General features: G+C 37.0%; 1 protein-coding gene across 6 annotated transcripts in view; it reads left to right on the top strand.

Annotated features, from left to right (window-relative positions):
* NBEA (neurobeachin) overlaps window positions 1-27,081 on the top strand; it is a 506,742-nt gene that overhangs the window by 460,480 nt on the left and 19,181 nt on the right. For 3 of the 6 annotated variants that reach the window (XM_040584007.1, XM_040584004.1, XM_040584003.1), the window contains 5 exons: window positions 18,852-18,941; window positions 20,271-20,312; window positions 20,444-20,636; window positions 23,831-23,902; window positions 26,074-26,229. In XM_040584007.1, the coding sequence (XP_040439941.1) occupies window positions 18,852-18,941; window positions 20,271-20,312; window positions 20,444-20,636; window positions 23,831-23,902; window positions 26,074-26,229 (553 nt within the window). The remainder of the gene's footprint in view (window positions 1-18,851; window positions 18,942-20,270; window positions 20,313-20,443; window positions 20,637-23,830; window positions 23,903-26,073; window positions 26,230-27,081) is intronic. The other 3 variants (XM_040584008.1, XM_040584005.1, XM_040584006.1) reach the window with 2 other exon arrangements.

The following is a 27,081-nucleotide window of genomic DNA, read 5'->3' as shown; positions in this document are numbered from 1 at the left end:
TTTGTTCATTTTTAATCAGAAATTACAATACACGTTTAAATATATATAGATTTAGAGCTGCCTTCTGTTCCCCTGAGCTCTATTTTTGAAACTAGCAAACATTCTCTGGCCGGTAATAAAACATTTGACATCTTGATGATCTAGTAAATCAGGTATTTGGATGTCATGTTTGTGTTAACAAGTATATATTTTCTGTATTCATTGGTGGTTTTTTTCGTTTGATTGGTTGGTTTTTACTTCTGCCTTTTACTAGATACTCCAGAAAATAAATTAAAAGCAAAAAGATCTTGTAAAAGCCTCTGAAGACCACTTACAAATACAGAAATGTAAGGATAGGAACACTAGCACCTTTTAGAGTAGTAACAATTGTTTAGTATGTTTCTCAGTGGCAAGTGGTAGTGTCTGGCACCTTAACTGAGAAACGCTGAAATTTAAAATTAATTGAGCTTTGAAGTTATCTAGGATAATGCATCTCGGCATCCAAATGCTCTGGATGTTTATTTTCTAAATAAATGGAGACATTTTTGTTCTGTCGCACAGAGGATGGTGAATGTTCTCAATAAATGGCTGTAAAATAAGCCAATCGATACAACCTTATTGGCAGCAGCCATTATCAGACCAGTGGGCTCAGATATGGCAGGAGCCTCCTCAGCTGTGGCCGTAACTAATTCCATATCGAGCCCAGTCCCAGCAGAACCCATCCAGTGAAATAAGGCTCCAAATTAAAAACCCCTCCCAATTAGATCTGAGCTGATTGGAAAACATCATTTAAAAAGGCAGATCCCTGTGACCTGTTCATGCTATGCCCTGGCTTTTTCATGTTCACCCTTGACACCTCACTCAACCACTGAGAAGTATGTTCTTAGCACTCTGTGAAGAGTGGTAAAGGAGCCACTTCAGTAGCCTTTTAGCTGGAGCAAAAACACTTTCAGTGGTGGGATAACTAATCTCTGCCATTCCTTACATTTTTCTCACATGCATGGGGGAACCCTCTAAGAACTCTTTACTGTTTAACACTGGAAAAATGGCCATCCGATGCTTTTGTTCTGTTTGGACCTGTTTAGTAGAAGACTCTCAGTCTGGGTTGCTTCATCTCTGTTTTGCAAATTCACAATGAGTGAAACCAGAATGCTGGGATAGCGTTAAGTTTTAGATTGCTAAAGCCTATGAAATTACATATGCCTGCCCCTGTAATAACTCTTTGACAACTTAGTGTCTGTACTGGATGGGTAAAATATACTGATTTCATTTAAACCTACTGATTTTGATTTTTCAAACAACATTGTGTTTTGCTTATAACACGAAAAATACTTGATCGCTATAATTTAGGCAACGTGAAAATCCTGAATTAAATGCTCCACAGAATGTATAAAATTGAATTTTGTTGTTCAGATCTTTTATGATTAAAAACTAGAAAGTTCTCCATTTCTATCCGTTCTAATGGTCTCTTATTCTGCACATTGCAAAACTCTTCTCATATTGTAATAAGAAGGAGGAAAAAAATGTGTAACAAAATAAACATTTTTCAAGCCCCAAATTATTTTTTAATTGCAACTTTTTGTATTCTATTTGTAAATTTTTCCTTTTCTAAAGTAAAAGCCGTGAGGTGAAAGCCAAAACTTGAAAAACAGCTTAAGGATATTGATTCATTCCTACTTGACAGGTGAAATCATGATTGCAGCACTAACCACAGCAATTACAGCATTAAAATGTCAAGAAATTAGAGGTCAGAATAACAGATAATTTTCTTTCTTTTGTCAGATTAGAAATTGACATTTTTTGACAGCACAGGATCTCTGGCTGAGAAAATTATGACAGCTTAACTCATCTTGTACTTGTAAAGCAGTAATTGATAATGAACTTTACCATGACAGTCTTCTCCTGTGGAGAAACATGACAGAACATTCCCGGTACAAAGACTGTATCTCTTTTTAATATGTAAACAGTAGTTATATTGGACATTAGCTGTTATTTGGAATTGTCTTTACTGTTAGTTTACATCATAATCTAAATCCTTTCCACTGGGCAGATTTGGCTGACTTCAGGGGGTTGATGCTGAGAATGCTAATGTATAAAGAACAGTATCAGAAATGTAGTTTATTTATGGTGCTTTGGTGTTATTGGTTCACTTTTTTAGGAAAATACAGTTCCTCCCCTGGTTTCTCCCAGAATGTCTATAGATTTTAGGAGCCCCATTTTTTCTCAGACACCTGGAAATCTGGACACTCAAAAATCAATGGAGTTACGTTTTTTTGAAGTCAAGAACTTTTTTCTGTATGACGCAAAGTGTTGTGGCTGGAAGGGAACAGCACAGTTACACTCTTCATTAGAAAATGCAACAGAAGGGCTAAAATTATTTTCAGTACTACCTTGCGGATGAAACACAAAATAATTAAGTGGACAGTTAGTGCCCAATAGATTAATCACATATAGTACTGAAAGCACATTTAGTATGCAGAAAAGTACTATTTCAGGTTTTCTGTTTGTTTAAAATCATAGCCGGATCTCTGTTTACTTTTTTTTAGGCATTCGACTTGCTTGTGATTAGAATTGTGATGTGTTTTGAAAAATCAAGTGAAACATTGTATTACACAGCTATGGATTTGCTTTAGACTTGAGGCTAACTTTTTGTCATCCCTGTGTTCTGTGTAAGTTGTAAATAGAGCTTAGCAGTGCAGTGCCTTTCCTGCATCTTCACCAAACACTTGCACCCCCCCAATCCAACAGGAATTGCAAGTGCATAGGAAAGCAAGGCAGTTTGAAGCTACTGGGCTCAGATATTTGTTCTGAGCAGCCACCTGTCAAAATACCTGAGCATACTCGCAACTCACACAGCAAATTGAAAAATGATTAAAATTGCTAGTGTTTGACAGGCAGTTGCTGCGCCTGTAAACTAATCCTAGTAGGACAGTTTTGCTGGCAGCTAACAGAGCATATGGCCTATGCAATATTTATTTCTTTGGTGGTGACTTGATGTTTAGCATATTTAAATAAATTGAAAAGTCATAATGATGCAGTAGTCTTGCAAAGCTTTTCAGTTACCCTCATTTCTGGGTTTTATTTTTCCTCTTATATTTTCTTCTGTTATCTCTTTCTTTGATCTGACAGGAATAACAAAGCATCCCTCTGGATCTGCTATAGTGAAATATGCCCACAGGAAGCAGAGTAGATCACATCAGTTTTCACTTCTTTTTTTTTTTTCTCCTTTCCTTCCCCCCCCCCCCCCCTTGCTGAAACACTCTTTGCTACTACAGAGGGCTGACATGATAGGGCTGTCAAGACTCAGCAAGATAGATATGTCTTTAACAAAGGGAGCTGGAATGCTAGCCTTTCCCTGGTGGCTGAACCTGGCAAATTTATGAGGAAAAAATTAACACGCTATTAGAATAGCACTATATAACGCTTTCAAGGTAACACCAGCTCTTGCAGCCATGTGCTTGTTCTTGCTTGCGCTCGGAGTTATTCTTATTTATTCTGATTTCATTTTTAACTTGTTAGATCTTTTTCTTCTGGGCGCCGTTTCTTTGATGTGACAAGAATATCAAACCCACCCCTATGGATCTGCTTGATTGAATTGTACCCACAGCACTAGCCACTTACATGTTCAGTTGTGCTTAATTGCCTCCATACAAGGGATGGTCGTCACTTCCTTCCTAGGAGCAGTCCTGCTTAGGCATGAATACGGAGAGTGATGAAACAAGTAGGAAGCTGCAAGTAGTATCAATATCCCCTTTTTTTCGAAGTTAATTGAAGGAGTCTGTATAGCAAGAACAGTTATTCAAATGAAAGCGGTCATCAAAGTAGAAATTGTCATCGATGCCGAGGCTTCTGTTCTTCTCTAAGAAATGTGTACTTGCATCCTGTTGATTTTTGTGGAGGAGTCTACGTCTCCTTCACTCCTGAATACTGTATTTCCTAGACTTAAAAACAGGGATTTTTTCCTCCAAATTTATATTGGTTTGGGGAAAATCACCTTGATTATTTTATAGTATTTTTTGTCTGTAACTCTGGTTTGTATGCATTAAGATATTATCAACAGAAAACTAATATTTTTTTTTGTTTCACTCTGCGAGCACCTGTGCATATAATGATTTTCGTATCTTTCCAATGAATTTCAGAGCTCGGTATCATCCTCTGTAAATGGGAAAGGAAGAGTTTTTACTTGCTGTCACTTTCTTCTGATAGCTTGCTGTAGATCAAGAAGAAAACCACAGGGATTTTTTGAAAGCAAGATATTTATTTCTGTAGGTAAAGATTACTGCAGGAGATGCTGAATACATAAGCAAACACCTTAAGTCAGAATATTCAGTAAGGAATTAGTGTAATTTGCATGAGGTCAGTTACCATGCAGTAATTGCCCAGTGTATATGCTTTTATTTTGAAATTAATGTGTGCTTTTTCCCTTGTTTCTTCTTCAAGGCAAAGGGCTTTCAGAAGGTGTTTTACTGAAACATTTTAGCTATGCATCCAATTTTACTATGAAATAACTTTTCGGGAGCACCTACTCTAAGTAACACGAGCCATTTATGACAAGGAGTCAGAAATCATAATCTGATCCATAGGATTCCAAATTAAAAACAACCTTTTACCATTGCTTAAAACAATTTTAATCTAACTGTAGATTGTATTAATCTAAGTCTAGATTGATCATGATGTCTCCAGTTAATGGATGTGCTAGAGATGATCAATAGTCAGTATTTTAGTGAATCTGTGCTGATCTGTGCTCATGACCATTCCTGGGTCGTGCCGTTATGTTTATGGGAATTCAGAATCTTTCATAGTCAAGAAAATACACAATTCCTGGAACCAAACCAAATTGTGGCATACAGGTGGGTATTTTGGGGGTTTTTGGGGGTCCAAAATGGCATATTAGAAGGTTTGAGATTTGTTTATTATTCATTGTACTTGTGATTAAAAAGCTCAGTATCCAGACAGAGCTAAGCACTACCACTCAATGTACATCACCGACCATACATTGTACATTCAAACAGAACTGCCAATAACTTACTTAACTGATGAGACTTCAGCCAACCTATGTGATAAATATTTCAGATAATTAATTCATCAAAGGAATACAAAGGTGAGTTTGTCAATAACTCATAGCCCAGAAAAATGTCTCAGTCTACTTCACTCAATTATTTGGAATAAATTGTTTGGCCATTTCTCACCTACATTAGAAATTTCATGTGCATTTTTGTCAGAACGTGCTGGAGTCCTACTCAAACTGGGTGTAATGTTTTGCTGATAGAAAAAGAACATCATTAACCACAATTGCTCTCTTTTATTGCAGAAATATATAAAATATAGGTCTTGTACATGAAAATTTTTTCTTTATTGTCTGGTTATTTTGTTTTTCTCCATATGGATGACAGGTACCAATTAATTGATTTTTAAAATTAGCAACAAGCATTTCACCATACACTTAAAGTAATTTTTTATGCGAGAGAGAGATAGGGTGGAAATTACTGTGGCTGATTGTAACAGAAATAGCTGGAAGGGGCTTCTTTTTTCCTATTAGCACAGATTTCAGTTATATTACGCTGTCATTACCTCAGCATAAATTAACTATTATTCAAAACATTTCACACACAGCAGTTTATTGAAACAGATATTACTCAGTCTAAGTATCTAGTCATTCACTTAGAAAGATGCAAAGCTGAGCTTTCTAAATGTTTTAAACATATTGATAATGTGCCTCTTTAATGCCATTTTGAAGCCTGTATACAGTATATCTATATTATTGTTTTCAATTTATGTCAAGAACAAAGTGAAGTTTTGAAGAATGTGTTCTGGGAAATAATCCAAACAGAATTATTTCTTTATAAGCTAAACCCTGAAAATAACTGAGAACATTTATTTTAAACATAACACTATAACCTGTTTCCAAAACTGAAATTCTAATATGCGCTGAAGCTTCATGAATACTATATGTGACACCTTTCAGTATGTATGTTTTACCTACTTCCTTGTCAGTCCTTTTTCAGCTGTTATTTCTGTAGGTTTGCCTGTTCTCTGGGATAGTTCTTGTGTCCTGCAGTGGACAAACTGGAGGCTGGCAGGTGGTTGGAATCTCATAACCACAATTTGTACTGAAAAGTATGTGCTTTGCAAATCTCAGAGCACCTTCTTAAGGTGGGAACAAGGCAGATGATTTGTAATACAAAGATGAAGCTGAGAGCGAAGAGATAAGCCAGCATTTACTTTCCATTCAGACAAAAAAGAAAACCACTATTTTTTTATTACCACATTCTTAACTTTTTAAGTTTTATTTCATTAACAAGGAAAGATTTTAGGAATGAGTTTTGCTACTTTTTGTTGACAAAGCAGGAGTAGAACATGAAGTCGCACTTTTATTTTTGAGTCACACTTCTAATTTTGTAGGTTTATATTTATAAAACAAGAACAAAATATGCATGCTATGGTTTACTGAGTCTGTTCTACTTTCCAAGCATTAAAAAAATGTCTTCAGTGATCATGTTTTATTTCAATAATAAACCAGAAGAAAAAAAGTCACAGCTAAAATGCATTCTTTAATGATTAAGTACCCTTTCCTCTTTTATTACAGCAAGCTTTCACAAGGCCTGTTCTGTTGTTTGTTTCCCTGTTTTCCTCATTTTCTCCTGTGTTTTTTCTACAGGGGAAGTTCTTAATTGTAAAATAAGTAGAAATAAATATGATGTGTGTTCTGTGTATTGGCTTTCTGAAATGTGTAAGTTATCCTTCTGACAGTAAAGATGACTCATTAGTTGAGCTATTAATAATGTTTATTTTCATGACAATGATATTCTCTAGACTTGATCCTATGCCTTCATTTATTCACTTCTACATCAAAAGATGTCGGTGTCCCAGTAGTTCAAATGACTACCTGCTTATGATCATCTGAATTCTTGTCAACTACTGGCCAAATTGCCATGGGGTATGAACAGTCACTAACTCATGTTTTGGTTGAATTTTCTTGCGAGCATGGTGTGCTGTTCTCCATGCTGCCTTACCAGAATGATTTGAGAGAGTTCAGAGAAGAGCATCTGAGTGATGAGAGTACAGAGGAGACTGATTTATGATTTCAAGAGCCTGATAGAATATAACAGAGTGAAAGGGGACTTGTAGCAGAAAGTTAGGAATATGGAGAGCTGCTCATGCCAATGGAGATAGGGATATTACTTGGTCTGATGCCAGATTAACTAGCAGTTCCAGGATCAAATTCAGATGGGAAAGTTCAGGCTTAGTGGCAGAAGTTTCCAATGGTCTATAGGCTGCAATTTGACTGTACAAATCTTATTAGAGAAACTGTAGAAGACTCATTAAATGGGTCATTTCAAACTAGACTGGGCAAACGCTGTAAAAATGCATTGTTAGAAGAATGTACACCAAGGGCAGATAGAAAAAGTGGGACTTTTCAATCCGTATCTTGTATTCTGCTGGGTTCTGTTACGGTCATGGCTGTAAGCATTGCATGATTGCAACCACTTTGTCAGTCATTGCTGTTTTGTCTGTACCTCATGATTACATTAGCTTCCATCATAAGTCATTGCATCTTTTTTAAAAAATTCAGGATTATTTTAGTAACTTTTAAATTTTTGACTAATGGTTAATGTAGATTTTTTTTTTAATTTCTACATTATGGGTGGAAAGTTTTCATGACACTTAGTTTAGCACTTTGGAGCTCTTAATTGTTGAAGCCTCTCTGTCTGAAGGGTCAGTCCTTTGCTGAGTTACATAGGCTAACATCAACAGGTTGACAAAATGTGCTCAGTAGATGTCCTCAGCACCTACCCTCTATAGATTGCAATCCAGAGTCAGTTTACTACGCTTCCTACAACCAAACCCAGTTGCACGTAATTTACACCAAGTCAAAGAAATTAAATACTATCCTAAATGTTAACATCCCATGTTTTATTTGTTATATTGCCAACTTTGTCATAAAGTTACACAAAAGGTATGAATATGTAATAGTTTTACAGAATACAATGCAAATGTATGAGCATTTTCTAAGACAGAAAGAGGACAGTATTAGGGAGGGAAATGCAATTGGAGAGTAAGGAAACAAGACATTTTTCTTAAAAAAAGGAATAAATTCAGTTGATGGACAGAAAAATAATGAAAGGTGGGGGAATTTAAAAATTTTTGTTCTTTAAAAAAATCATTTCCTCCCAAAATAAACACATCATACAGAAACTTTACATTTATTGTTGATTTTAACAAGTCTAACTGTGAATGTTTAAAGCTCACAATTTAGCTTTTAAAATAAAAAGCATATTTGAAACCAGCTGAAAGTATTCACTATGAAAGCTCTTAGTCATGAAGGAAAAAAAATATTAGAAGGGAGTGGATGAAGTTTCAATGAAACCTCCTGCTGATATTACTGTTGCATTTGTATGGATAGAATGCCTATGCTTAAAGGCCTCTATGCTCTTAGAACTGACAATTAAAAACATAACATGGTGTCTTAAACAAAACCAAAAGAGGAGCTAGTAAATAGTATTAAAAACTTGTTGTCGTCCCCAACAAATTCTCCCTTCTGATGACATGGAGTAAAATTTCCTTGTGTGTAAGAGGCAGTGCACTGTTCAGATGACATCACCCTGAAAACCACGGGAAGCAGCCCAATGCTACATCCTTGGCTCCACTCCCAGTTACTCCCCAAAGCACTTAACAAGTCTAAGGTACTTGTATTTTATTCTCATCTGCGTTAGTTTTTCCTTTTCTTACAGTGGCTGTGCGGGTACCAGCAAAGCCAGGCTCTTTCTATTTGCATGACCTTTCCTGGCTAGCAGAAGTCAGGAGCCATTTGGTCTCCCAGCTTGAAAGTTGAAAGTCCTTCAGAAGTAGTCACTCCCCCAGTTTCCTCACAAACACTACTGCTTTTTTCGCTTGATGCATTGGCCTGTTGAGAGCTGTGAGTAGAGGTCAAGTTGACGGCTTCTGTTTTCCAGTCCAGGCTGTGGAATAAGGACAGAGGTGCTCAGTTTTGCTATTTTGTCTAGAATAGAGATTGTTCTATGTCTCTTTCCCCTGGAGATCTTAATGAACAGTAGAAGTTTCTTCTTTCTTCTGCCTCAATGGAGAAGAAAAGTAACGAGATTTTTCACAATTACTTTCTGTTTTGTAGTGTTTCTACTCCTGGACAATATCTGGAGCTCAATTAATGTAAGACTACAAAGGTACAATCATACCACTGTCCTCATTGCAACAGAGTAGCTAGTGTCTGTTTTTCAGCATTCTGGTTAGTATAAATGCTGATGAATAAGTGACGTGTGGGTTTAATTATTATTTTAATTCTTTTTAAATAACAGGAAAACCAGAAGTACCTTTAATTTTTACCCAGAGTGAAGCCCTGCATGTGCTGTAGTGTTTAACTGCACTGCTCAGGGTAAGCAGCTTCTCTTCATGTCTGATGAGAGTTGAAGGAGGGGAAATGGCACTGTTAGGAAGATGGGCGTTTAAAAAGCTCCTGTCTTCTTGAAGGAGGGAGAGGCCAAGGTGCAGTGGGAGCATGAGAAACGAGGTGAACAACGAAGGAGGGGAAAGGACAGAAAGGACATTTGAAGCTCTTGACATAAAGGAGGAGGAGGAAGGGAAAGGGTTACGAAGGCAGTCCTTGGGAGCCTTGTAGGAGTGAAGGAATTACCATAGGAACAGAGAGATCTTGGTATGGTTGTTAATGCAAAGAAATGATGTTTGCAGCCTTCCCAGAGCTTTATGGGATTTTTTTAGTCCTGACCTTTGGGACTTCTTTTTTCATTGTGATTTCATTGAAATATTGCATAATAGAATCTAGTTAGGCATTTCTAAACAAAAAAGACTATTTTAAGTACTTTTGACTTGTAAAATTTAGCAGGTTTCTAAATGCAGTTGATGGTGTTTTTAAAAAAATACTACTGGCAATTTTAAGACTAGTACAACTGGAAATTCAGGCTTTCTGGCTGTTACTCACTGCTTTTCACATGTGGAAACAATTGCAGTGTCCCAGACAGCAGCAGTGTTTTTTTAAAATGCCTGTAAATTTTAGTGACTGCCAACTATGGGATGCTAATGACAGTTTTCATATAATTTTTTTATTCCTTCACTTCCTCTTTTGTAGACTTTGAAAATCTGTAGTGGTTCAGTCAGAAGTGAAGCTACATGTAAAAATTCAGAGGATTTTTTTATTTCTTATTCAAGGAAATGTAAACAATTTTATCCCTTTCAGAAAAGCCTTGAAATAACTCTCTGTTACTGGAGATAATGTGCTTGGAATCTGAGGAGCCTTTTCAGAAAAGAATGTTTGTGTCATAAGTTTGGTCTGTTTTAAAAAAAAAAAAAAATCTCGGAGATCTAATAACATAACTTCTCAGCATCCTGGCTAGTATTTCATATTCAAAAAAAAAAAAAAAAATTAGTTAAAGGATGACGTCGGGGAGAGGAAAGGAAACACTTTGCTTAAAAGCAAAAACTCCTGAGTAGGAGTGTCAAGAAATAAGAGGTATGACAAACCGAAGACTGTCATGATAGATTTTTTTTTTAAAAAAAAAAGTGAAATGGAAAGTTGCAAGCAGGGTTAGCTTCAAGAGGAGTTTTGGTATTAACAGGAACCTGAATTTCTTGGAACTTGAAACTGACAACACAAACTCAGGAAGAAAGAAAGAAAGAGTTTGGCCAGAATAGAAGATGATGTTCTGAGGAAGTTCTTGCTAAGACCTGAGCAAGGACTCTCTCTCAGTAACAGGATTTATGCAATGGGAGGCATATTGAGGCAACAGAACTGGTTTGGTTTGGTTTGCAAATACTAGCTAGGACACATCTGCAATTCTGCATGTTGTGATGCTTTGATTACCATCACATAAGGGAGTAATACAAAAGAGTAGTATCAACAGGGAAATTCTATGTTGCAGGTGTACATTTTAGTAATTTGCATTGCAGAATCAAGATGTCAAAGAGAAGCTTGTTCCCTAGACCTAAACACCAGATGGGAAAGATCATCTAGATTGGCCTCTCACCCAACAAATCACATAGAGCTTTTGTCCATGTAGCCTTTTGAATGTAACCATAAGTGTTGGTGTCTGAATAATGAAAACAGGATATGGAAGTATTTCCTTATATAGGTGGAGTTTAGGTGATGAGAAATTATTTCAGTCAGTCACCTTAAATATTTATCATCCTAAAACAACAACAAAAATTCTTGTTTTAAAATGAAGGAGGGAATTTCTTCAGAAAAGATAAAATTGCTTGTCAGATAGTGAGGAATCCTTGATTCTGAGGTTTTCCATTACACAACAATAGGAAAAACTATTTCAAGGCAGTTATCAGTAATCTAAAAGTAAAAAATCCTGATTGCCCAGGTTTCAAAACGTTAACTATTTGTGGCATGAAGTTATATATTTAATGAATTATTGTATCATGCTACTTGCATCTCTCACAAAAGTAGTTTAGCAGTAAAATCTTTGCTAATGTGTTGTACTCAGTAACTTAATGATCAAAGAGAGCAACATTTTCTTTTATAAACTTAAGACAGATTTGGGGGAATGATGACAGAGCAATGATTTCATTTGGCATGACATCAATGAACACAAGAGTTTCAGTAAATGTTACCAATCTGTATAGGACAGGAATTATTACAAACGTGAACATAGGAAATACAATAGTTCAACTGAAGAAAGTAATAGCATGAAATGAGGGTCATCAATTGTTCTTTATATGACGGGTGACCTCATCGCTCTCTGCAGCTTCCTGAGAGGAGGGGAGGTGGAGAGGGAGGTGCTGAGCTCTTCTCCCAGGTACCAGTAATAGGACATGTGGGAATAGTTCAAAGCTGCACCAGGGGAAGTTTAGACTGAACATTAGGAAGCATTTCTTTACTGAGAAGGTAGTCAAACACTGTATCAGGCTTCCTCAAGAGGTGGTTGATGCCCCAAGCCTGTCAGTGTTCAAGACACATTTGAACAGTGCCCTTAATAACATGCTTTAATTTTGGGTCAGTCCTGAGTTTGTCAGACAGTTGGACTAGATGATCATTGCAAGTCCCTTGCAACTGAAATAATCTGTTCTGTTCTATTCTACATGAAAGAGAAAAAAAAATGAATGTCATTGTAAACAAAACTGTAAATAAATGTATGACTTTCTTCAGTTCCAGCGTACATTTAGAATCTTGCACAGCACTCACTCTATAAGCAAAGGGATACTCCCTGTCTGCCTTGTATACAGGCAACTGGCAGGGAGGAAAAGGCAGTGAAATTGCCATGGGCTGGGAGCAAACCCCACAGTTTTAAAAATTATTGCAACTATAAAAAGAAAGTGATGAACTGAGCAGCGTGGCCTGAGGAACCCCTATAACAACATAGACCTTGTCAGAGGAATTGGAATTTAAAGCTATTTGCTTTAGAGTATAATAGAGTTTGCTGTAGTTTTTAGTGTAATTTAATGAGAGAATTTCATTATATCAGTGGCAAACTCCTTTGTTCCACACAGAGTTTGAAGGATACAAGAAAGAGAAAAACTATAGAAAATTTTCTTTCCTTCTGGTATGGTTAGGAAGGGAGAGGACCATTTCACTCCGTGACATCAGCCCTTTTCAGCATAAAGAAGTTTCACACGATTTTCAGCGGAACGGGCTGTTGGAGAGGAAAAGGAAGTATTTGTGCTCAGGCACATGGGAGCCTCACACATGACAGCATCCTAGGAGAGTAAGGGACACTCTCAGCTAAACCTGCCCTGGCTGCAGGATATCCATCTTGATGGTATTTTTGCTCTACCTTCTCTGTCTCTGTTTATGAGATGTACCAAGTTCATTTCCCATTTGCATGTATTAACCAAATGCTTGTTTAAGCTGGCAGAGTGTTTAAAATATTTTTGTGTCATGAAAGGCATATTGGGCTACCAGGGGCAAGAATGGGAGCATTGTAAAGACGAAAGAGGGAAGAACTAGGTATCGCAATTAATAGCTTGATGAGGTAAATGTGAAAGCTAAAAGGCAGGGCTCCCTAAGAAAAATAAGATCACCAACGTGACTCAAGCCTGTAGAAAACCTAGCAGATCTTACCTTTCACATTTCTTAGCACTCTTTCCTTTCACAGGGGGTTGAGGAAGAGGTTCAGGGGTGGACTGACTGAGAGGAGGCTGGAGGTTGGCTCTCAGCTTTTGGTCTTCTGGTGGGGAGCCATTTAATTGCACAGTGGGTCCAATGAGGTACCTCCTATGCGGGGAGGGAGCTTAAGGTTGCCCCTTCTCCATGTTAAATTAATAAAGTAGTGACCTGTGGAGAAAATGCATTTCTGTGCCCATCTTTCAGTCCCTTGAGTATCCTGATTAAATAACTAACTGTATTGAAGCCTCCAGACTAGTTGAGTCATTGCTTTTGTTTAAATTACAGCACTTCTTTCCTCCAAACATACAATAATAAAATGGAAATCAATACTCTTAACCTAACTTATAAAAAGTCCTGAAGATATTGATGCTGCTTAACAGCTGCAGATGCAAGTAGAAATGCGGTATCTCACACCACTCGTGCAAAACAATAATATTTCAAGCTGCTTATGCTACCCACCAAAGGGCTGTCAATCATGCTTGCTCTGAAGATGATGATGCTTGGGGGCTGTTGAGCATGCTGGCTGCACGGGCAGGAGAGCATGTAAAGGAGTCCTGCCTTCACCTGGATGCAAAACTGAAATACATTTTCAGGAAAGGTGGAGTTGGATGATTATTGGTGTGGTGCTTGTTTCTCAAATGTCTACTGATTGTCGCACTTCATTGGACTCAGTTGCCATGCACAGTGGCAAATGGGTTGTAGAAAAACCTGAATGTGGTACACAAGAGGAACAAAACACACCAGTATTATGCAAATTAGTTACAGGAAGACTGAATATGTAAGAAAGGTAACAAAACCATAGGGGCATTTAGATAATACATATTTTAGAAAGTTTAAGTGATTATGGTAGTAATCAGTGGAGATGAATAAAACAAGGTCACTTCACAGAAGAATGAAGACATTGTCTTATGATCTGTGATGCAATTTGGTTTTAGGAATTTCTTACCTCCATGATTCAAAGTAAAAGTGCTCATGCCTTATGCTTCTATTGTTATCTAGTCACCAGGCGTCTCTCTCAGCAAAGGGAAGTTTGCAAATAAGATGGACCCTTAGTATCTTCCTTGGTCATTTTACCTGCATTTCTAAATAACATTTTTAGACAAAAAGTATGGTAAAAATACACTGCTTCATGGCTTACCCTTTTTATAATGGTACATCAAAAAGCAAACAAGCCCTTCACTTCTGTGCTGTTTCAGACAAGTTAATTCTAGTATTATTTTTTTTTAGTGTAGGACTGTGCTTCTGAAATGAATCTGCCACCAATCATCCCTGTTTGCCATGCTCTCATTCATACTGCAGAGCAGTTTTGGGGTGTATGAACTGTCTTCTAAGCCACAATGTGTTCCAGCTGCAGCTAACACAGCTAGCAGAGCTCAGCCACTGCTGGGATCTGCAGGCCATGCTGGAGTCAGTCTGGTGGGAAAACCCTGCAGTGGGTATGATTTCAGCATGGGTTCCTCAAGACAAAGGTAGTTTCCTCTTCTCCCTGGTATCCAGTGATAGGGTGCATGGAAATGGTTCAAAGCTGCATCAGGGGAAATTTAGACTTGACATTAGGAAGCATTTCTTTACTGAGAGGGTGATCAAACACTGGAACAAGATTCCTGAAGAGGTGGTCAATGCCCCCAGCCTGTCAGTGTTTGAGAGGCATTTGGACAATGCCCTTAAGAACATGCTTTAACTTTCAGTCAGAAGTTAGGCAGTTGGACTAGATGATCATTGTAGATCCATTCCAACTGAAAAAAAAATAAATTATTGTGTTCTAAGACCAACTCTTTTGCTCTGCAGCTTTGCTGCTGTTGAGTTACACTGCTTGCTGCTGGAGGCATTGCCTTTGACCACTAAAAATAGTTCTTACTCCTAAAGAAAGATTACTTGTATTATTTAATGGCAGATTTGTACTTTTTTCAACCAGAGTGGAGAAGTAAATCCCAAATTCTTCAGTGGACTGCATAATGAGCAAAGCAGATGTATTGAACTCTTCATTCCACAGAAAGCTGAAGCTAAGGACCGATCCTCCAGGCTGCAGAGGAACATCCCAGTTGTATAATTCTTGTGAATGTACAGTCTGCCTTTAAGCATAAAAATTAAAACCCAATATTTCTTTCCTCTGTTCAAAATACATTGAGGATATTGCTTATTGTATCTAAGGTTAGTATCATTCATAAGACTGGATGATTTGGTATATTGGTTTCTTGACCAAGTTGTATGTAAACATATAAATATCTCTCTGTTATTGTTAAATAGCCAATATTAAGTGCTATGAAGTTGCATTTTGCTTGATTGCATAAATTAGGATGTGTGAGATCAACTCATTTTAAACATTGAATTGCTAGCATTTTTGCAGATTTTTTTCCCCCTTGTTCTGACCTATAATTATCAAATAATAGACTAAGACCCATTTTATCTTTCTGCAATACATGATAATTTCCTAACTGATACTCCCTGAAGTGTCTGGAGTACAAATCTCATTTTATGTGTATTAAAAACAGTAGGGAATCTCAAATCAGCTCACTAAATAGCTTTTCTGCAACACCTTATTAAGAAAGTGAAAACTAATATAATTGCCATTTTGCTGTTCCGAAAGCATTAAATCTTGCAGCCACTGAATTCTAAGCTTTTTCTACGCAAAGGACGTTTGAAGGTGAAACAAGAATTAACTTTATTTTATTAAAATTTCTATTGACTTGACTAGAATGTGTGTCTCAGGGAGTGGTGTAGCACTTTGCACACAATACTGAAGATCTGATGGGAGAAAAGGATTATTTAGATTATTTAGATTGAAGTATTTGAGACAAAGTTTGATGATTTACAGTTCAAGAACTGAAGTGTACACTTACTGGTTTTCAAATTAATTTCAGATACAGCCAGAGTTCTCTTTTAAACAAACCAGTGCATTACATTATTGTTCACAAATCTGTTGTGTACCTGCTTTTCATTTTGTGTCAAGTGATCTGATAGGAGGCAGCATTAGGAATACCCTTGGGCCAGTCACTTTATCTCTGTATGCTTATGTTTATCTTCTGTGTTAGGTTTTGACAAGGTTTTTCTGTCCTTTTTAAGTGGTGTGAGCTCCAGAGAGGAATACCAGTTGTAGCTGTGCACAGCTGTGGTACTGTGCAGACTATAGTCTCAGTGCAGTAGTTGAATATTACAGGTACTTTTTAAGAAACATTGTTCAGTTTTTTTAATGCTTCTAATAGTTTTCAGTTTTAAAAATGGCATTTTTGTAAGAAAAGGATAACGTTACTATCCACAAGGTGGGGAGGAGGTGGTTATCTTGTAAATTCAAGCCAGCAAAAACATGCAATATTTCCTGAATATCAAGGTCTTGATTCTGCATTTGTTTTGGATGCAGAAGGATTTGGCAGTAACTTAAATGCTTTAAAATTATGGGCACATAAAGTGTGTAAGTGAGTATTTACCCGGACATCTTGAGCTGTAAAATAACAGTTGCTTTTGACAGTTATGTCTTAAGTGTCCATTCCTCATAATCTGAAAAATTCATGCTGGTTTATTATTGTATTCTGCTTCTCTTTCTCTTCCTCTATTACTATCATAAATCTACTTGAACTCGGAGGCAAAGCCAGCAAAGTTTGTGTGCAGAATTTACAGCCAAACAATCAGAATTTGCCAAGACTGGACAACATGAAAGTAAACATGTAAATTAGGATTGGGCTGCATTGAAAAAAAGATTTAATAATTTATTTCAATGTGCCCACAAGAGAACAGAAGTATCATTTAAGGAATCACTGTAAAGGGTGGGAGAAGAAGATCTAGGTTTTGTTCAGTATTGCTGCCAAATACAATTCACACTCTTATTTCAACACAGAATTCTTTCAAAAATTAAAATTAAATTAACCTTGATAATTATTTGAAAAAAAGAAAAATGGAAATTACTTGTCTGAAAATATTATTGGCAGATCTGCATGAAAGCATATACCACAGTGCCTGATATTGTTAATATTAGTCTTTGTCATTTTGAAAATGAAATTCACAAACAAGTATAATTCCCTTCCCTTCTCCCCAGCAGGCAAATCAGTTCTAGAGTACTGAATGTAATGGGAAATACTACCTTTGATTTGACTTGAATTGAATTTTATGTGCCTGTGTAAAAAATGTCTGCATGAGTGAAGGTATCTACACAGTGTGTAAAGAGATACCATTTGTGTGGTACATCTAGAGAGCTGCTGTATAGACATACACGTGTATACACATATGCCCACAGAAATGCGTTGACTTTGTGTGAAATTGCTCTATGATTTTAAATTGATTCATCATTAAATGATGTTAAAACCCAAGATGCTCACCAGTTCCCAAGAAACACTATGTGCCGTGGAGACTGAATCAGTCAACAAACAAAAAATCACCTGTACCGGGATAGTTACAGCAACAAATGTGCTAGGGCTATGATCCGCTGAAAGTCCTTCAGCCACTTGACTGGAATTTGCATTAAGTTTTTTTTCGGCAAATATTTGTTTGTGGTATTCCATTATATACCTGTCAATCTAGGGCATTGAGGTGGTAGGCATTAGTGACCTTCTAGGACATCTCTCTCTAATATCTGTTCTTACATCTCTGCTGTGAAGCAGAGGAAAACACAGTTTGGCTTGCAGGAATTACAACATACATAGATTAAAAGGATTCTTCTGTATCACAAAGTATTTATTGTGTTTCTTACCATTTTATGTCTGAAAGAAATAATGTAATTTACCAAGATACTCATGTTTTTGGTGTTTTTTCATGTTTCTCGTGTGGTAGGAAATGAAAAATTCATAAAGCTTGCAAGAAAAATATTAAGGGTCAGTAGTGCAGGGTACAGTATATATAGGTACATAATGCACAGTGCATTTCAAAATCTGCCAGTTTAGTTTTCTAAGAACGCTTTATTCTCAGTTTTACAAGGTCAGGTAAAATAGTACCTGTCTGAAAAATAAGAAGTGTTCTTTAACAGTATGGTTTTACAAGCAGCAATATTCTGCCAAAAATTTTAAGAATATGTCTTAAATATATATATTTTTTAATGAACTGTTTGAGTAGGAGATGCATCTCAGTATATGAGCTGTATTCTGCTCCCTATCAAATTACTCCAGGTTTATTCTGAAAGTAGATTTAAGTCTTGAATAATGAATTGAAATTGCTAAGTTTTCATGTCAGACCTGTAAATCCTGAAAGGCCAGGAAAAAATGCAATAAAGTTAAGCATGAAATAAATACTCAGTGAATGTATGCAACTTGGAAAGATTTTTACATTAGTCTGAATGTGCCTGGTAAGATTTGTTTCTGGGTTTATTTTGTTTTGTTTTTTACCCTACTAATGTTGTTGAAATAGCAACTATTTTGGTGTTATTATATTTTATACATAAATTTTGTTTCTCAGTTTGCTTTTCTTTCCCCCCATTTAAGATCCCAGAGGCTTATTTTATTAGAGATCCTCATACTTTCCTCCTTACAAAGGACTTTATTAAGGTATATATGTTTTTTAGTGCAAAAAAAAGCGCTCTCAAGACCTGAACTGCATGTCCTCACAGGTTAACATTTTCACATATAACGCCAGTTACTGGAAATGAGAATGGTTAGTTGGTTAACTGAAGCATGCTTGAAAGGAGAAGCAAAGCTTGTCTACAAAATACTAACACTTGGATGAGTCTGCAGCCTGGGAGGAGAGCACCGGGTGAATTTTCTGGACTTTTTTCATGGCTGACTTGGGATATGCCTGCATTGTCACACAGTGTGTTGACCTCTCTCCTTGATGCATATTACTCATGACAGTCCCTCTCCCTTGCCCGCAGGCCATGGAGGCGCAGATACAGAACTTTGGACAGACGCCATCACAGTTGCTTATTGAGCCCCATCCACCTCGGAGCTCTGCCATGCACCTGGTAAGACATAACTGCTGGCCGGGAATGCATTCCCTTTGAACCTGAGGATCCTTTGTAGCTCATAAAGTACCCATTAAGCAACAGTTTTAATGCCCTCTGTTGCCCGTGCAGCTGTACTTTCTTCTGGCAGCAGTGGCTCACAGCGCTCCAGCAGAGCAAGGTGGAGGTTTGAATAGCTTTAGCCTCCTATAGTCCTGGCTTTTCCTGTCTAACATTGTATAAAAAGGCCCTGTCTTCATAAACGCACACTTGATAAATACAAATTTACATTCTTAATTCTGTGAGTATGACTGCAGGCTTTTCTTACAGCGAGCATGTTGTTTTGTTTTGTTTTAAAGGCTGCATTGTTAGGGGCTGATTTATGAACAATGCCTGTTTGACAAAACTGAAGTTTTGGAGTTCAAATCATGCTGGAATCCTCCCGCCTGTTCCCCTGGGAGAATACAATGTATATTTCAAATTTCAATTTGAATGCCAAAACTCATTCCCAACACATTCTTCTCTCTGCTTCATGCAAAGAATCATATGAAATAGCCAGACTGAACAAGACAGATCTCTGTGCCCCTCAGTGCCTTTGATTAAATGCTTAGAGCTAGATATTTTCTTTTAAGTTTCATAAATCGACAGTAATACGTGCAGTATTTTCAATCATTTTATCTATCTACAAGGAAATCACTCTGTCGAGTTGTACACTGCAAAAGTGGGAATTGGTCTGGAAGTGTAAGCTGTGTTATTTCAAGTATGTGTAGATGTCAAACAAAAATAATATTTATTTTATATTCTCAAATATGGAGAATATATTTTTAATAATAATTTAAATGGATAAGTATGAAGAATTGTTTGAACTTCTAGAAATAATTCTATTTGTTATAACAGTGGTTGAAAAAAATAACATCTAAAACAGTACTTAATAATAGTATTATTGTCCATGTATGAAAAACTGTGTCATGTGTAGAGTCATCAAACAGGTTTATAATTTCTTACAGACTCCCTAATAAGTATGTTTTAGATAGAATTAAATTGTCTCTGTTTGAAAATGCTGTATTTCATATAAAGAATTAATTAAGAAAAATGAAATATCTGTGAGTTTTTGAGTCCCTTTTAAAATTTCTTTTTTCAACTGTCGTAGTTTATAGCGTTCATATTTATGATGTATTAATTGATTAATGCTCTTATTTGACTTGTATCTTGATTGTATGAATATTAACTGCTGTGATATTTTGCATATTACTGTACATTAATTAATGCTAATGGTCATTTTGCGCCCTGTAATGATAACCCTTACCATACCTATTCTCTGCTTATCCTCGTGTAATGATCCAATAATAGCTTCTGATCTTGCTCTCCTCCATCACTAGTGTAGACGCACAGGTAGTGTTGTTTTCCCTGTATGTGCACACGCTTGCCTGCTCTTTTTTTAACCTCCTTTTCCCTCAGACCTCCTCACTAATTGTGTTATCCCTTCTGTTTTCTTCTGCTCTCTTCTCCTTTCTACTCAACAGTGTTTCCTTCCACAGAGCCCCCTCATGTTTAAAGATCAGATGCAGCAGGATGTCATCATGGTGCTGAAGTTCCCATCCAATTCCCCCGTCACACACGTAGCAGCCAACACGCTGCCCCACTTGACCATCCCTGCCGTGGTGACTGTCACTTGCAGCAGGCTGTTTGCAGTCAATCGGTGGCACAACACCGTAGGTAGGTTCTCATAGGCACATTTCATTTGAATTTGAAGACCTTAATGGCACAGCTTTGATTTTGAGTGCAGTTTAGCTGGATGTGTGTTAGTCTCACTCACCTGGCTGTGCGCAAAAATTTATTGTTTTTTTCTGGTTTGTGTCAAATAATCAAAGCTTGTGTTTTCTCTGGTGTAGTTCCTGGAAACACTCTCCCTAACAGCAGCACATCACCATGGCAGCCAATCGATCTGTGGTTACATCGGGATCAGTCTTTGATAATGCTTTTCAGGAGAGTGCTGCTGTTCTTGACACAGCTGATATTAACGTGTCCCAGGTTTCAGGAATACATACTGGCATGCCAGAGAGCATACGGCACTGTCTGCTGCTTGAGAGAGATTTCAGGTCTGTCCGGGAGCTTGTCATAAGCCTTCCCCTCAGGCACCATTGGATAACATGGGATCCTAAGCAAGCCTAAGCAGCCAGACAGTGAACTGTTCTGAAGAGAAGTTTCTTCATGCCCTCCCAAAAGCCCATCCAACAATCTCATCCCAAATTTCCCTTCCAGCTCCTCTGCTCACCTCTCTGTATTGCTGCTAGGGCTGTCCTGTGTCCTTACCTGGACAAGTAAGTGCTGAGGTTGTCCCAGGGATTACTAAATAGGTGGTGGGGCCATGAGGTACGTGAAGGGAAGGGCGGGTTTCATTTTCCAAGGTAGCTCCCTGCTGGGGTAGCTCTTATGCTTCAGTATCTGGAAACTCTTGAAGGTTTTGTACCACCTGGGAAAAGCAAGAAGCTACCTTGTATTTGAGAGTGGGACTCTGTAGCTGGCTGAGGAACTTTGTAGGAACTAGGCAAAAAAAAAGAAAAGTCCTCCACTCTTTTTGCACAGGAGGCAGCCTTGGACAGAAGTAGGTCCTCCTGGAGAGGGATTTGTGCTATTTAGTTATAGATATCTACCTCCAGTAGACGTAAAGGGATTGTAGATTACCTAGGAAATTCACTGGCTTAAGTGTAAGCATCTCAGTGAGTAATTCGTCAGGTGAAATAGATCCTGCCCCCTATGCACAAGGCTGGCCAAAGACTGCTGTTAGAAGCAAGACTTAGAAGAATGAATGGGAGATCACTTATAGGCATGCATTTAGAGGAACGATCAGAGCAAGTAAAGTTAATATCACTGAAATCTGAGTAGTGATATAATGTTTAATATTAATTTCATTCTGAAAGTTTTAGTAATGTTAGCAGGGATATTAAATTTTGCATGTATTCAGAAGGTACCTGTTCTCTGTTCACATAAAAACTTTGTGTGGTGGTTTAGACAATAGGACAGGAATAGAACAGGATATCTGATTGCTTTTCACAAATCTGTACATTTATGATACTCCATCAGGAGAAGCTGCTTTAGATGTAAAAATGTTTTGCCTATTTCTTTAAAATAAAAAGGAAATACTTAGAGGGGAAAAAATGAAAATGAAACATTTTTTTTTTTATATTTTATGACAGCATCCTCAATCAAATAGCCCAATGTCAGAAGTGATTCAGAGGTACAGAAATTATCCCCTGATATTTTGATACTCTTTTGACTACCGTTGGCTGACTAATTCCTAATCAGTTCCCCTGTATTTTCAGGGATGCTGCCCAAGTACTCTGTACCCATCATCATTCATGTCTCGTCCATTTGAGGAGGCTTATTTAGTACTCAGGTACCCCTTTCTCATCCAGACTGTCAAGTGAGGGGAAGCCAAAGCTCCTACCCATACTTTAATGTGAAGGAGTCAAGGTCACTATTATTGCCATATCCTGGTTTTCAAGGTTTTCCTTAACAACTGTTATTTGAAGTCATCTAGTTTGGTAGAGGTCATGGTGGCCTTTACAATCCATGTGACTTAGATCTTAGTTTTTCATATAGACTTTTGTAAAACATAAGTCATATTGCAAACATGAAGAATTCATGTCATGAACCAACCGTGAACTAAATTTCACCCCATTTGAAAACCTCTGGTGCAAATTTGAGAGAGGAATGCTTTCTGCATATATTATAGCAGAAAGAGACAGGAAAACAAGACTGGAGAATCAAAACTCATTTGATGATTTTCTTAACTTTTAAATCCTGCTTGGCAATGTCTTTTTTTTTTTGCAAGGGGCTAATCCAGGACAGGGTATTAATTTCCTACTATTACCATAATATTATTTTAATAATCACAACTCTAGTATAAAGGATAGTTTCGTCTACAGAAATGTGTACATGGACCACTTTTACTGCTGTGGGACGTATGTAGAACTTTGGAGTTTGTACACAGTAGAGGGCATTTACATAGTCACCTTGCAACAGAAGCAAATTAATCTGAGTTAATACCAGTAAAGATTTGTCCCAAACTGGTTTGGTTTTGAAAGAAGAGAAAGAAAGGAGGGAATGAGATGTTCTCAGAGTGATGTTTTTCAGAAGATGGCAGAGCCAGCTGTAGAGAAAGTTTTCTTTTACCTCCTCTGGTTGTCTGTCGCAGTATTAGAAAATTGTGATCTCCAGAATGTTGTATCTCCTCTTATGGAGGATATTCTTGTGCAACTTGGCAGCTCCTGATAAAAATTGTGTTTTCATTGGTGACCATTGTGATTTATATGCTAGGAAAGGTACTCAGAAAAGCCAAAACAGTGCTGTCTGGGCATGAGAGCAGATAACACTAAATACGCAGCCCCTGATGCACATTTGAACAGCAAAAGGGCTGCTCAGGATAGAACTAATAGGAGCAATTGTAGCAAATTTACTGTAGCCCACAATTTCCCAGTTGAAATATCTAGATAAATCCATTAAAAGTCCAAGTTTCTGTCACTTACAGTTTTCCATATGTAAGGCACTCATAACAATGTTTAATCCAATTATTCTTAGTTTCTGTGCTGTTGTAAGATCTCATACAGTGCTCAATGTAAAAATAAAAATTCTCTTGTTCGTCTATTTAAAAGTTATTTAATGAATGTGATTGTAGAACTTGTGATGAAATTTGTGCTCATACATTTATAATTACATGAAGAATTAAGAAATGCATATTTGTGTAGCACAGAGGAAGGTATCTTAAAATATTCGTAGAACAAGTAATAGTAAAAAGTTACTTTTTATATATAAAATAATCCAATAATGCAGTTTTAAACATAGATAAATCATATAAAAAATTTAGACAACAAGTTTCCTACGTGCTTTATTCTTCTTTTCATGCGTAGGCCTTCGGGGAGCCCCAGGATATTCTTTGGATCAAGCCCATCACCTTCCAATTGAAATGGATCCATTGATTGGTATGTCAAGATGAAAATGTAGCAATATATTTGAACATGGCATTTTCAAGAATTATTGATTAAGCTATATTTGTATATTATGCTTCATTTAACATGGCAGATAGGAAAATATTTATTCTTGTCAGTCCTGAAGAACTAAATGCATTAGCTATTGATGCTGAATGAATTACATGAGTGCTATTTGTTATTAACATCACAAACAATTGGTATTTAAGAAACAACCAATTAAGTGAGTTACATTGTCAGCCCATATCTATAATTCTGTTCTCTTATCAGGTCATATTAGTAAAATAAGATGTGAGGGTCTGGTAGAGTTTGCATACTTTCATTTCTTACAGCCAGCTCTGTGTACATCAGTGCAGATGCAGATCCGTTTATTTTCATTCGATTTATGATTTGGATTGTTTTAATTGCCATTACTAAATTAATAAAGAGAAGACTGGATCCTAAATTGATGCATGCATGATTGTATTTTTAAAATCCAAAAATATTTGAGAAGGTGAAATATTTTGAGAAATAACATCTGCTAAAACTGTTAGATTGCAGGTCTTGTATTCCTAAGTCATTATTTCTCTTGCAACTATTTGGTTTGTGGTTGTGGTTTTTTTTTTTTTTTTTTTCCAGTAGGCATATTTTTGAGATAGAAATTGGGTATAGGGAAGGTTCTTAAAGACAATTTTGCAGCATTGGTGAGAAAAAAATGCATTTTTAAACATCTCCAGATGAAAAGTTCCTTTTTCGTCTGTGTCAATATTTGTGGCTGAAAGATTTATATACAAGTACCTCAGCAGACTTAGCTTTCTCATTCTGTATGCTTCATTTGCTCATATAATGACAAAGGTTTTCTCTTCAGATTTTCCTCTCAAAAGCTAGGGCACAACTATTGTGCCCACCTGTTCTGGAAATCTGAGTAATCTGTTATTTATTATCTTTCAGTGGATGGATATAAAGGATCTGTTAATTTAAATATGTGTTCTTGGCATGTATATAAACATGGTATTAACTTTTACAAGCAAATGTAAAATAGGTTGGGGTTTTTGTGTTGAGTCTTTTATTTCATGCAGTTGTGAGCAATTTAATTAGAATAACCAAAAATAGGGACAAAAGAAATGTCAGAATATTACCTACATTGTCGTGTTCCTACGTTAGGAGAAACATGTCTGTCAGAGTGAGTTTTATCTTACCTAACTTCAATTAACTGGAGTTGGTTGTCAAGGTTCCCTCTGTAGCTACTGTAGAAAGAGAAACCATCTTCTGGAGTTGTCTAGCACTTGGACAGCTATTACAGGGTGAGATGACTTGCCATGTGAAGCGATTTCTCTCTCTCCAGCAAGTATAGAGGGAGCATAGGTAATTAACTTATATTATATACTGAACTTCTAGAAAGTTAATGTTAGGTGAGAGGGACACGGCTTTGTTGCATTGCCAAAGCCTGTTGTGTCGCAGGAAGTACCGAGCATGTTGGCTGGTTACTCCTAGTCCTTCCTAACAGCTCCATTTTATAGTCAGGGTGGTGGGATTCTGCATGAACCATTCCTTTTCCCTCTGTCTGGGGAAATTTCCAGGTGACATCGCCTCTTTTAACATTGCTGACTGTGGCCTGGCTGCCTGCTTGAGGAGCAGGTGATAAGACAGTGTTGAAAAAGCACATTAGACGTGAGGAGCTTCACTAGCTGTATCCTGATGTCTTTGATCCAGTTAAGCATCTGCAGGTATGGGGGATGCCAAGGTCACACGATACAAGCTGGGATGTTTTCTGTAGGAGAGATACCAACCAGCAGGAGCTGACTTTCTGCAGTATTGTTAGCGTTGACTTGGTATTTTTAATGGACTTCCATCACTTTCCCCTAGTTCAGTTTGGGTTTGGCGAGTACTTCAGCAGAACACTTAAAATATTACCACATATTATGCAGTGCATCAGGCAGTGTAGAAGAAATTGTCATCTCCTGTAAAATCTTTTGTCTTATTCAAAGGGAAACCAGAAATCTCACAATAATTTTGTATTTCTGACACCCATATAGACAGCTCTAAATGTTCATATTCAAAATGCTTACTCAACAACAAATTCACAGTTCATTGAAAGTTAAATGTATTCATTTTCTCCTGTAAGTGGATGACAGGAAGGTGTTGGAATGGCTTACTTGTAAAATGTGTTTTGCATTTTGTTACAGCCAATAACTCTGGTGTGAACAAACGGCAGATCACAGACCTTGTGGATCAGAGCATCCAGATCAATGCACATTGCTTCGTGGTCACAGCAGATAATCGCTACATTCTTATTTGTGGTTTCTGGGACAAGAGCTTTCGAGTTTATTCTACGGAAACAGGTGACACTAAATATTACTACCTGTTCCTTCTTGGGTCACAAAGTGAGCCCTTGTCTTAATACTACCATATCTAATATCTGCGCTTACCCCTCAATAAATGATAAAGGGCAGTTTATAAAATTCTGCATGATTGTTTGAGCATGATAGCTTTAAGATGCTTTTTTTAAAAATGTAAGATAAAGAGTGTAAAAGGAAACAGAAAGGCATACAGTTTTTGAAAGCCATAGTTATATTCAGGGAATTGATCATATTAAAAGGATCAACCAAACTTTTTGTTACAATATTTTCATGACTATATTGTTTCTCTCTATTTATTTCATGTAATAAGGAAGCAGGTTGCGTAGCCTGCTACCAAGAACCAATATTCTGTTTCTTTGTCTGATTGCTTAGCCTAATGTCATTCAGTATATTACTAAAAACTGATTGCAATAATAGAAAGAGGGAGCTGATGATCACAGTAAACCTTAGTTTGACATTAATGTAGAACAAATATACTTTTTAATATAATAATGTAGCACCATTATGGAAAAGTTCATGTGCTGTCTTATGCATATAATTCATGAAATAAATTCACAGATAGTGTTCTAACACCATTGCTTAAGTACTGATGGATCAGTAACTCCACTTAATATTCAGCGACTGCAGCACTGACTTGATTTTCAGAGATAAGGGTTAGGATATGGATTGACACAGATCACAGCCCTCAATAAGACATAAAAAGCAAAGAAAAAAAAGTTTTATCTTTGTAATTTTTTAACTTTTTGTAGCATGTAGTGAACTCTAATTAAGGGCCATGAGGCAAAAATTACATTTGAACCGAATATTTGTTCATGATTTAGTTAATGACTTCTA

This window comes from Falco naumanni, chromosome 2 (genome assembly GCF_017639655.2).
Source record: "Falco naumanni isolate bFalNau1 chromosome 2, bFalNau1.pat, whole genome shotgun sequence".
In the NCBI taxonomy this organism is placed as follows: domain Eukaryota; kingdom Metazoa; phylum Chordata; class Aves; order Falconiformes; family Falconidae; genus Falco; species Falco naumanni.
This window is presented reverse-complemented; position numbering and strand designations above follow the sequence as displayed.